The sequence below is a fragment of the Lissotriton helveticus genome, chromosome 7 (genome assembly GCF_964261635.1).
Source record: "Lissotriton helveticus chromosome 7, aLisHel1.1, whole genome shotgun sequence".
Lineage (NCBI taxonomy): Eukaryota > Metazoa > Chordata > Amphibia > Caudata > Salamandridae > Lissotriton > Lissotriton helveticus.
The window spans coordinates 1459453462-1459466556 of NC_136068.1; the positions used below are offsets into that span (position 1 = coordinate 1459453462).

Below are 13095 nucleotides of genomic sequence, written 5' to 3' on the forward strand. Positions count from 1 at the left end.
GGGGCAGTGGCCCCTTATCTGCCCCAGTAGGGGGGCAGAAAACCCAATAGGCGCCAATGATTACGCTGGCTTTTTATTATGCATGGGGTGCCCAGAATGGGCCTACCAATGCCCCACCACCAAAGAAATAGCCACAGCCATTCTGCCCCCCTTGGAGGCATATTGGGGCAACTCTCCCCCCGATTTTCCCCAGGGCAACAGAAAGCCCACTAGGCTCAGAATTGTTATTAGCAATGTGCCTACCTGTGGATTTTGTGCCCTAGTGCAGCCAGCACATAGGGAAACCTAGCAAACCTGTATATTTTTGAAAACTAGACACCAAGGGAAATCCAGGATAGGGTAACTTGTGCGCCTCTCGAGAGGTTCTGTTACCCACAATCCCTTGCAAACCTCAAACTTAGTTAAAAAAAACACTTTTTCCTCAAAATTCTGTGATGGAAAGTTTTGGGATCTGCGTGGAATAACGAAATTCCACACACCCCGCATTACCCAAAGTCTTTAGAGAAAAATGGTACATCACGTGTGTGGGTAAGCCTAGTGCCCATGACAGGAAACTGCCCAAAACGCAACGTGGACACACCACATTGTACAGTGAAAACTGACCCCTTTTTGCAAAATGCCTAGTTGTCAATTTTGAGCCCTAGCTCTGCCGGAACCTAGGGAAACCTAGTAAACCTATACATTTTTTAAAACTAGACACCAGGGGATCCAGGATGGGGTGACTTGTCTGGCTCTCATCAGGTTCTATTAGCCAGAATCCCTCGCAAACCTCAAAATTTGTCCAAAAAACAAATTTTCCTCACATTTCTCTGGTGGAAAGGTCTGGAATCTGCATGGATCCACAAAATTTCACCCAACCTGCATTCCCCAAAGTCTTCCGAGAAAAATGGTACCTCACATGTGTGGGTAAGCCTAGTGCCCACGACAGGAAACGGCCCAAAACGCAATGTGGACACACCACATTTTACAGTGAACACGGGGTTTGTGGAATTTTGTGGATTCACGAAAATTCCATAACTTTCCACCACAGAAATGTGAAGAAAATGTGTTTTTTGGGACATTTTTTTAGGTTTGCAAGGGATTCTGGGTAACAGAACCGGGTGAGAGCCAATCAAGTCACCCTGTACTGGATTCCTCTGGGTATCTAGTTTTCAAAAATGTATAGGTTTTCTAGGTTTCCCTAGGTGCTAGCAGAGCTAGGGTTCAAAAACTACAGCTTGGTACTTTGCAAAAAAAGGGTAATTTTTCACTGTGAAAATGTGGAGTGTCCACGTTGCGTTATGGGCCATTTCCTGTCACAGGCACTAGGACTACCCACACAAGTGAGGTACCATTTTTCTTGGAAGACTTTGCGGAACGCGGGGTGGGTAGAATTTTGTGGATCCACGCAGATTCCAGAACTTTCCACCACAGAAATGTGAGGAAAATGTGTTTTTTTAACAATCTTTTAGGTTTGCAAGGGATTCTGGGTAACAGAACCTTGTAATAGCCAGTCCAGTCACCACATCCTGGATTTCCCTGTGTGTCTAGTTTTCAAAAATGTATACGTTTGCTAGGTTTCCCTAGGTGCCGGCAGAGCTAGGGTTAAAAAACCACAGCTAGGCATTTTGCATAAAAAGGGAAATTTTTTTATTGTGAAAATGTGGTTTGTCCACGTTGTGTTTTGAGCCGTTTCCTGTTGGGGCCCCAGGCCTACCCACGCAAGTGAGGTACCTTTTTTACCGGGAGACTTGGGGTAATACAGAATTGTAGAGCAACTGTTTTTACCTGTTGACTTTTTATGCATTTCTGCCTTGCAAATGAAGGACAGTGTGTAAAAAATAAGTAATTTTGAAAAATGACCTATAATTCTCATGCTAGTATGGGTAATCCCAATTTTGGAAATGTGCAAATATCTACTGTTTCAAAAGCTCTATATTTTGTTCCCATTTCAGAAATACATAGGTGTCTTTCATACTGATTTTTCTATGTATATAGTTTCCCAGAATAATTGCTATATACCCGGTACAATATTTAAAACCATTGCAAGTTGCTGCTCCGTTATTGACTCTGGGTTCAACGGGTTCTTCGTGAACCTACAAGTCCTATATATACCCACAACCAGAAAGGTACAGCAGATGTAACAGTATATTGCTTTCAAACAGTTGTCATGATTAGGAGGCGTTACAGATGAAAACCTTGACACAAACTGCTGTTTTTTTCGACTAATTTTCAATTGTTCCTATATTCAATGGTTAGTTCCTATAAAGAAACCTTGAAGGATCTACACCAATGACCCCTTGCTGAATTCAGAATTTGGTCTACTTTTCTAAGATGTATAGCTTTCAAGAATCCATTATTGCTTTCATATCTATTTCTACCATTAACTGGAAGGAGGTTGAAAGCACAAAAACTCGCACAAATAGGCTATGTTCCAGAAAAATGCCCAAACTGTGTAAGATATTTTGGTTTTCTGACAAAAGCTGAGAAGATGATGATATTAGCACCACAACCCCTTTTTTGATACTATTTGCAGGGAAAAAAACAAACACTTTCATCCTTAGCCCTTTTTTCCAATACCCCCCCCCAAAAAAAATGTAGCTGTATTTTGGCTATTTTCTGGTCCCCTCCAGGGCAGTCCACAAACGCTGAGTACCTTTGGAATTCCAATGATGTTGGAAACAAAGGATGTAAATTTGGCATGGATACCTTATGTGGTCCAAAAGTTACAGGGGCCTAAGCGCGAACTACCCCAAATAGCCAAAAAACGGCTTAGTATGGGGGTGGGGGGGAGGCCTAGCAGCGAAGGGCTTAATAACCAAGTTGTATAATGTACCATGCACAGAAAACGCCGTGACTGGTTCAGTGGCCCTGGACAGGTGGAATAAAAGGATAGCTGCATCACTGACCTGGGCATGTTGAGCGTTAACTGGACACCTCACTGCAAATTGCAACCTCTGTATAATACATTTTAAATTCCTACATCAAATGTATTATACACCTGTCAAATTACAGAAATATGAGCTAAGATTGGACTCACGATGTGTGCGTTGTGGCGCTGACATGGCTGATTTTGTGCATATGGCCTGGCAATGTAAACCTATTCATGCCTTCTCGGTCAAAGTAACTACAAGCAGAACTCAAATGGTGTTGGAAACTGTGAACTGCTCCCGGAACATCTGTCTGCTGGGCCTAGGCAATCCTCTTAAACCATGTTATAGGAGACTAATGGCTGTCACAACATTACTGGCGAAACGACTGGTGGCAAAGCACTGGGAATGGAAGACAGCCCCCACGGTGACCCAATGGTTGAAGGAGATTGTATATTGTAGGGATCAATTGAACATATATGCAGAAGAGCTACCAATAGCTTCTAGGCCCAAGGACTTTTGGGTGTCACTGACTGTGTATCTTCTTGAACACCCAGATATAGTATAAAACCCCTTGCAATGCATGGGCTTGATTCGGCCTATTCAGGAACTCTGTTTCTAATAGATTGTGCCCTTAGTGCCAGGTGAGCTCATTTGGAGGAACAAGTGGAGAATTGTGGCTCACTGGTTAGAGGTGGCAGGTCCGAGAGCAGAAGTCGGCCCGGGACCAGGGTTCAATTCCCGACATGGCAGGGTCGTGGACCTTGGTCAGCGGACTCGATAATTCTCGCTTTGGTGCTTACTCCAATCAGGGGTTTCACTCGGCAACTCTGGGCATTAGCTTGCCTAATCTCCACAACGGCCCCACCAATTCCGGGGATGCCTGGCTCCACCTTGGGGACTCCCAGCAAGGAACCATCCCACAGGGAAAGCCAGGACGAGTTCCCCAGAGTTATACAGTGCCAGGAGACCTATGGACAGGTAGCAGTGCGCTTTACAAGCTCAAAAACATTTACATTTACATGTATTGCTGTACTGTACTGCAGAAGATGTTTGTTCCTTTGATAAGTCTAATTTTCTATGTCGGTTCTCTTAGAATGGTCTGCATTAACTATGCCTGTAAACATGATTCACTATCAAATGTACTGCACGTGTTATATGTAATCACACACTCATTAAAAAAATAAAAAAAATAAAGAACAGTCATAGACAAAGAAGGATCTTGTCACCAAGATGGGAACATCTGTCCTCCAGCAATCATGTTGTCATTCTTCACTTAAAAAGGATATTGAATTGGTGCAGCCCATCCTCCATTCCTGGGAAGGAAAAGAAAATACAAAATAAAACCAGCCAGACCTCAAGGAGGAACATGGCCTTTATCAGACCAACGCAGAGATTTATTCATCTCAATGAAAGGAAAAGGGTTGGAAAAAATGGAAGTAATGGTTTCCTTTTCATTACATCTTTTTAGGGATGGAGCGTAAGTATGGGCTAACACCATCATGTTAGCAATGAGCTAGCAAAGAACCAGATCCCCAGGGACCACTGCAAGTGCCTTCGCACTAGGACTTGTTGGTCATAAAGACAAGGACCAATACAGCAGTTAACAAATGCCTGCAGAACCGGGATTCTAACGATAGGCATGGGAACACATGTCCAAAGTAACCCCGTTCGTAGTGGGCGTAGCGGGGCTACGCGGAGGGCCACGGAGTAAAGAACAAACTCAGTGGAACCCCGTGGAGCTTCGCTTTGCCACCCGCCTTAACAATTGATTATAACTTCAATAAAAAGACTTTAAAGTAAATAAAAACCACTTACCTTGGCTTTAGCATGCTTGGGCTGCCCTCCTCCTCTTCATCGCTGTCTCTGGGAAAACTGCGTAGGCAGGGCCTGGCCAACTCCCCTCCACCATGGAGTATGCAGAGATTTGCCTACTCCACGTTCTCCACGTAACTCGGAGTATGCAAATCTCTGCACACTCTGCCGTTGGAGCGGATATCTCCGACTGGGGTTACTCCAAAGTATGTTGGTAATCAAAGAGATGATTTAGAGATTGGTGGAGAGGGTACTTCATTGCAAGGGTCACTTGTCTGAATTAGATACGAACAGACTCTAAGTAATATACATACTAAAGCCTTCCCCGCGTTCATCGCCGGCATACTCCTGTGACTGCCCAAGAAGTATGGGTTAGCAGAGATTAATACAACAACATTCACCCTACTTAGAGTGGATGTTGTTAGGTTTTTCTTTGCTGTTCGTCACTCCAGATTTGAGGGACAGTAAAAATAAAAGAATGACTCCCACACCATGGAAGACAACTCCTGTGTTGTGCGGCATGAGTTTTACATTATTTAATAAAAACTCTGTCTTTGGGAGTTTATTTTTGAAAAATTTGAAACTTTGTAAAAGTTTGATGAAGGGCGTTTATGTTAAACAGAGGTGTCCATCAAACTTTTACAACTGTGACAGGAACCACAGTGATGGCAGTTCCTGTCAATATTAAGATTTGTTTGCAGGCCAGTAGACAACTCTAGATTTGGCAGGCACAGGTCCCTTGGGATGGTTGGGGCAATGTCCTCATCCCGTCCTGATGGAGTACTCCCCACCCACCACATTTAAAATCAGTCTCAAATTTCTGTAATATTGTGAAATTAGTCTCTTTGCCTTGAATAACATATTGCAATAAGTTGTGGCCTTTCTTATTCCAAAGGAGCTGTGGGTTGAATTGACTGAAGTGATTTTGGAGTGCTGTTCCTACAACCACGTCCCTTGTGATTCCTTTGTGTGTCTGTAAAACAAGATGTACTGCAACATCTCTGCACAGTTCAAGGAGAATTACAGAGGAAGAGGAAATGAAGGAGAGTGCGAGTCTGAAATGATTTATCAATCTTTAGAAGGAAGATTCAAAGAATCACAAATTTATAGAAATGAACAGTGTGAAGTAGAGACCACAAAACATATAAGGGTTTTAAAATCAATGTGTTTGGAAATTCCTCAGGTATATCATGGACACTTAATAGTATAGGACACCACAATTCAGATTAGAATGCAAGGACTAGGGATGGGCATAACTCGCATTATTCCATATCGCGTAATTATTTGAAGTTACTCTAAAATTCTGCGAGATTACGTTGAATTACACAGGAAGAGTAATTCCACAGTTAGGGCTATTTTCATAGCGCAAAAATTCCCCTTAATATCCAAAATGGATGTGAAGATGGATTTTGCACTAATAATAGCAGTAAATGCAAGAGAGCATAAATAGCAAGTGCAAGCGGTCACTCCAGTTCATTCATAATGTACATTAGCGGAAGGATTTCCTCCCAACTTACTCCTGGCACTTAGTGCTATTTTCTTAGTGCAAAATGCACCCTTGAATTCTTAGTGCTAAATGCAACAGAACATGAATAGTGAGGAAATAGTATTTTTTCTCTCAAATAAGTATGTGAGCAGACCAAGCCTGGTATTATCGGTAATATCACACCAAAGAGACATACAGGATTACCGAAATTACTCTGTCATGATTCAAATTACACCTAGGCCTTGTAAGGGCTTTATAATTGTGCAAATATTACACAATTGCTTAAAACAGAGATTTTTTAAATACATTATTTGATGACCAAACAGTCTCAATAACCAATCTTCATGGTACTTGTTTGTGACAAGGGTCAAAAAGAAATGCATGTGAGGATACATTTTAGATATTGGATGACCATATAATGGTTTTCAAAAGTGACTAATCCGGCTACTGTAGGAGAAGCAACCAATGATCTAAGCCTACAGGTGACCTGCTCCCAGGACACCCCGCGCCGCACGGCCACCAGCTGTGTGTGTGCCCCCTCGTGTCACCTTGCTGCTGCTTGCAGCCTCGTTCTGCCGCCTGCCTGCCGCTCTGTCCCCCAGCTATCCCATTTTGCTGTACGTTATTCTGTAGTTTATTTTGCCTCCATGCGTAGTATTCTTGCCCCATTGTGTATTTTTTGTGAATCTTTACTGGCACCCGCCTCGCCGCCAGCCCCGCTCCCCGCCACCGCTGTTCTCGAGGCCACGCCCCCTTTAGCCGAGTCATCCCGCTCCCACCTCCCAGCTGTTCCTCCCTCCCACTTGTCCATATAAGGTGACCGCACGGCGCAGGTGAGTGTGACCTGCTCCCAGGACACCCCCGCGCCGCACGGCCACCAGCTGTGTGTGTGCCCCCTCGTGTCACCTTGCTGCTGCTTGCAGCCTCGTTCTGCCGCCTGCCTGCCGTTCTGCCTGCCGCTCTGTCCCCCAGCTATCCCGTTTTGCTGTACGTTATTCTGTATTTTATTTTGCCTCATTGCGTAGTATTCTTGCCCCATTGTGTATTTTTTGTGAATCTTTACTGGCACCCGCCTCGCCGCCAGCCCCGCTCCCCGCCGCCGCCGTTCTTGAGGCCACGCCCCCCTTTGCCGCGTCATCCCCGCTCCCGCCTCCCAGCTGTTCCTCCCTCCCACTTAGCTATAAATGGCGACTGCGCAGACGCGCAGCAGTCACACGCAGCGGGGGCGCCGATTGTGCGCCGAAGGCGCGCCAAAGGCAAGCCCGTCTGCGCCCGTCCGTGCCTGGACCGCGCCCAGCGCCAGGACCCCTGGCCCCCACCGATGCAAGACGACCCGACATACCTACGACGCCGCCGCCCTCCACGCACTCAATGCCGGCCGGAACCCCGCCTGCTGCCAGGCCGCCCCGAAACGCATCCACGGACCCTTCACCTGCAGAACCTGCAAGTTCACCTGTCACCGAACCTGCACCGCACCGGCCAAGCCAAACAACAGCAGCAACCTCAAGTGCATCCTGCTCAACACCCGCTCCGTTCACAGACACGCCGTGGAACTCTGGAACCTGCTCGACACAACATCACCAGACGTCGCCTTCCTCGCGGAAACATGGATGAACGCCTCCTCGGCCCCCGACATCGCCATCGCCATCCCGGACGGGTACAAGATCATCAGGAGGGACCGCGTCAACCAGACCGGAGGAGGCATCGCCATCGTCCACAAGAACACTATCCGCATCAAGACCGACTCCAACGACACCTTCGCCGCCGCCGAGCACCTCCACTTCCAGATTCACACCGACCCAAAGACGACCCTCAGAGGCACCCTCATCTACAGAACCCCGGGACCACGCACACAATTCAGCGAAGACATCACGGACTTCATCAGCCCACACGCCCTCCCCTCCGCCGACTACATCCTCCTAGGGGACCTCAACTTCCACCTGGAGAACAACAAGGACCGCAACACCGCCGCCTTGCTGGACAACCTCGCCAACCTCGGACTCAAGCAACTGGTCAACACCCCCACCCACTACGCCGGCCACACGCTTGATCCCGTCTTCTCATCCAGCAAGCACATCACCTTCAGCCACTCCACCGGACTCCACTGGACCGACCACAGTTGCGTCCACTTCAGCTTCAGAAGGACCACAACCCACCACCACCCGCAACAGGTTCCTCACAGAAGCTGGAGCAAGATCACCACCGACCAGCTCACCACCTCCCTCAGCCAGAACCCACCCACCAGCACAACCGACCCCAACGAAGCAGCCCTCAACTTCACCCAGTGGCTGACCGCCTGCGCCGACGAACTCGCACCACTGAAGAACCCTCCTAGCAGACCCAGAAGCAAGAAGGCCTCCTGGTTCACCGCCGAACTCAAGGACTCCAAGAAGACCTGCCGCTCCCTCGAGAAAGCCTGGCTCCTCGACCAGACCACCGACAACATGACCGCCCTCAAACACGCCACCCGCAAGCACCACCAGCTCATCCGCACCACCAAGAAGAAATCACTAAAAGAACGACTGGACAACAAAGCCCACAACAGCAAGGAACTCTTCACCATCGTCAAGGAGTTCTCCAACCCCAGCACCGGCAACAACGACATCACTCCCTCACAAGATCTCTGCGACTCCCTCGCCTCGTTCTTCCACCGCAAGATTGCCGACATCCACAACAGTTTCAGTGCACCACCCACGCACCCAACCGTCGAACCAACGCCCCCCACTGCCACCCTCCGCACCTGGACCACGTGACCACCGAAGACACAGCCCGCACGATGAACACCATCCACTCCGGATCTCCGACTGCCCCCTGCCCCCACCACATCTTCAACAAGGCCGACTCCACCATCGCACCCCAACTCCGAGACGTCATCAACACCTCCTTCGACACCGCCACCTTCCCGGAGAGCTGGAAGCATGCCGAGCTCAGCGCCCTACTGAAGAAACCAACAGCGGACCCCACCGACCTCAAAAACTTCCGTCCCATCTCGCTCCTTCCTTTTCCTGCCAAAGTCATTGAGAAGATCGTCAACAGACAGCTTGCCGCCTTCCTCGAGACGAACGGATCCCTCGACCCCTCGCAGTCCGGTTTCAGAGCCAACCACAGCACCGAGACCGCCCTCATCGCAGCGACCGATGACATCCGAGCCCTGCTCGACAACGGGGAAACAGCGGCACTCATCCTCCTGGACCTCTCCGCAGCGTTCAACACTGTCTGCCACCGCACCCTAATACAGCACCTCAGCAACATCGGCATCCAAGAGAAGGCACTGGAGTTGATCGTCTCGTTCCTCGCCGGAAGAACACAGAGAGTCCGCCTCCCCCCGTTTCAATCAGAGGCCACCGAAGTCATCTGCGGCGTTCCGCAAGGATCATCACTCAGCCCCACCCTCTTCAACGTCTACATGAGACCTCTTGCCGCCCTCGCACGCCAACACAACCTCAACATCATCTCCTACGCCGACGACACCCAGCTGATCCTCTACCTCACCAAAGACCCCGACACCGCCAGAACCAGCCTACACGAAGGGATGAAAGACGTCGCCGAGTGGATGAAGAACAGCCGCCTGAAACTGAACTCAGACAAGACGGAAGTCCTCATCCTAGGACCATCGCCCTCTGCCTGGGACGACTCCTGGTGGCCCCCAGCCCTGGGCACCGCTCCCGAGCCAACAGACCACGCACGCAACCTGGGCTTCATCCTGGACTCCTCCCTCTCGATGACCAGACAAGTCAACGCCATCTCCTCATCATGTTTTCACACCCTACGCATGCTACGCAAGATCTTCCGATGGATCCCAACCGAAACCAGGAAGACGGTCACCCAGGCCCTCGTCACCAGACGATTGGACTACGGAAACACCATCTGCGCCGGAACCACAGCCAAGCTGCAGAAAAGACTCCAACGCATCCAGAACGCCTCCGCCCGACTCATCCTGAACATCCCCCAACACAGCCACATCTCCGGCCACCTGAGGGACCTGCACTGGCTCCCCGTCAACAAGAGGATCACGTTCAGGCTCCTCACCCACGCACACAAGTCTCTCCACGACCTGGGCCCCAAGTACCTCAACGACCGCCTGACCTTCTACACGCCCACCCGCCAGCTACGGTCTACTAGCCTCGCCCTCGCCGCCGTACCACGCATCCGAAGAACCACCGCCGGAGGCAGATGCTTCTCCTACCTTGCGGCCAAGACATGGAACTCCCTCCCCATCCACCTTCGGCTGACCCAGGACCACCTCGCCTTCAGGAGACAACTCAAGACCTGGCTGTTCGAGCAGTAGCGGACCCCCTCCCCCAAGTGCCTTGAGACCCTTCCGGGTGAGTAGCGCGCTATACAAATGTTATGATTGATTGATTGATTGATTGACAGGGTACTTTCTTTGTAAATACAACTTCGAAACCATGCTAGTACTCCAAGAGGCTTTATACATTGGAGAAACCATAGATTGGGACCCATAATGACCGATATCAGCTATTGCATATTTAATTGGTGAGAATGGTCTCAGGCAGGTAGTATGCATGTAGTTCCAGGAGGAATTAGTTCTGTCCTAGATGCAACACTCAATAAAGCTATTGTGTCTTTAAATACTTTGTAAGTAAGCTTTATTCAAGGAAATCTTCTGTGTTGCCTAAAATGGATCAGATGACTTGCATAGAATCTTATGCTTACCACCTACCACAGTATTCTACATGACATACAAACATTCCAGGGAAGATATAACAACTAAACATTCTCTAAATCCCTGCCCAACCCACTGCAATAAGCATACTGAAGAGACAGAGATCATTGTAGACACTTGATATGTAGACTGGGTAGAAAGGGGTTTTTTTAGGTTGCTACAAATATTCAATAAGTATTTCTCTGCAGCTTGTTCCTTGGTGTTAAAGACAACACTTACCTTTCGTTGTCCCCCATTCCATTCAATTCTTCTTTCATTTAGGATGAGGTCTTTGCCGGGGCCGGCAGTTGAGTCAAACCGCCCAACGTTCACATGTTTGATGGAGTCTCTTCCAGGGCTCATCTGCCAGTTAATAACATCATACATAGCTGGCGGGTTTCCTTCTATATCAAAAAACACCTGCTCACCCATGTTGTTTGTGAAATTAACTGATTTTAAGTAATGGAACACCTGAATAAAATACAGAATAAACAGTTGAGCACTATCATGGAACATTAATACTATTTTCTCAATTCTGCAAGAGAAAGTATGTTCAGTTGTTTGCTCAGTTATATACGGCCAGCATACTTAGTATCATTAAACCCTAGTTGTTATTTAATTGTATGTCTCCTCAGTATTCAAGCATAGCCTGTGTTCACCCTTTTATAACAGGTCGGGTCATGACACTCCAACATAAAATACTGTGGGTCTGATTACGAGTTTGGCAGTCTTCCCACCGATCCTTGACAGTCCCAATTACTCCATTCAGTCAGCAGCCTGCACCACTGACCGCGCTGATGGAATGTATCCTGCCTGCAATGTGGTGAACTGCAATGCTGGCGATTAGTACTCCATCGCCATCAAGGCTGAGGCTTACAGCCTAGCAGATTAGGAAAACACAGTTGTACTGGTGGTCTCCTTGCGGTGGTTCCTCAATGGCGGTAGTCATGCAGATATTCTCTCAGCAAAGCACAATAACAGTGGCCATTGGTTGGATACTCATACAACACACATGATGCCCATTGTCCAAGTGGATACACCTGCAAATCATACTTTATAATACACCTCACTGCAGAGTCCTTTACCGCTGCACTGCACCAGAAAAATTCAGAGGCAACCTTTTGGTCAGAGAAGACAGATTTTTTACCCATCACTTCTCCACTCTCCACACTCTTTTTAAAAATATTTGCTTTTGTCCCTCAGTTTCTTATGGTTGTACTGTCACTTACTTTAATTTGGGGATATGGCAAGGCCTAAAAATCCATGTTTTTCAGATGAAGAGTTGTCATCATGGTGGATGAAATCATAAGAGTAGAGCCGGAATTGTTTTGAGCCCAAATGCAAAATAATTCTATCAGTCAGAAAAGGGAATTGTGTGCCAGAATAGAAAGCAGAGTGAATGCTGCAGCTACCACTCCTTGCACACAAGAGGAAGTTCAGAAGAGGTGGAATGCCATGATGGTGAGGGTGCATTCCCTGGCCTTCAAGCAACACCTGGATGCACAGAGGACTAGTGGGGGTCCTCCCAGCACCCCAATACATATGTTTCTCTGAGAGGAGAAAGTTTTTGTTCTCAACTCAGCTTTTGTCATTGTGTTGTGTACATAATTTCTAGGCGCAGGCGGAGAGCTCGGCCCCGCCCGTGGAGTATGTGGAGATTTGCCTAATCCACGTTCCTCGGAGAATGCGGAGTAGGCAACTCTCTGCACTCTCCGCAGCAGAGCGGATTCGAAGCGCCTCCTGCCTCCACCCCCCCCCTAGTAAGAATTAAACAAAAGCATTCAATGTAAAATAATAAAGACTTACCTTGACTGCTGTGTCCCCGGGCTGCCGTCCTCCTCTTCCTCGCGTTTCACAGTGATCTGCCCATGTGCGCCCGCCCGTGCATTTCACTCAAGGAATGCACATGCGCAGGCGCAATCGCAGATCATGTGAAACGTGAGGAAGAGGTGGACCTCCGCGTAACCCCGCTTCGCCAGCTCCTCCCAGGGTTAATAATTTCCTAACGTACAATCCTCGAAGTATTAGAGATTGTCTGTGTGAATGTGTATTGTTTCATAAAAGATCACATGTATCAATCTCACTTCCATGGCACATGATGTGATGGTATCTGTAAGTTTCTTTAAAACAATGATTCTCCCAGGACCCATGATATGTGTCACTATGTAAATATATGGTCCATTCCAACTGTATATTGTCAACAGGTATGTTACACTAACCATTTTGCTAGTGGTGGCAAGGTGACTTTGAAATGGCTGCAACTATCATGATGTCCTGTT

At 48.0% G+C, this 13095-nt stretch overlaps 1 protein-coding gene across 1 annotated transcript in view; it reads right to left on the reverse strand.

Moving 5' to 3' along the window:
- LOC144769534 (extracellular calcium-sensing receptor-like) overlaps positions 1–13095 on the reverse strand; it is a 264210-nt gene that overhangs the window by 24623 nt on the left and 226492 nt on the right. The window contains exon 4 of the mRNA XM_078653677.1: positions 11057–11287. Coding sequence (XP_078509803.1) covers positions 11057–11287 — 231 coding nt within the window. The remainder of the gene's footprint in view (positions 1–11056; positions 11288–13095) is intronic.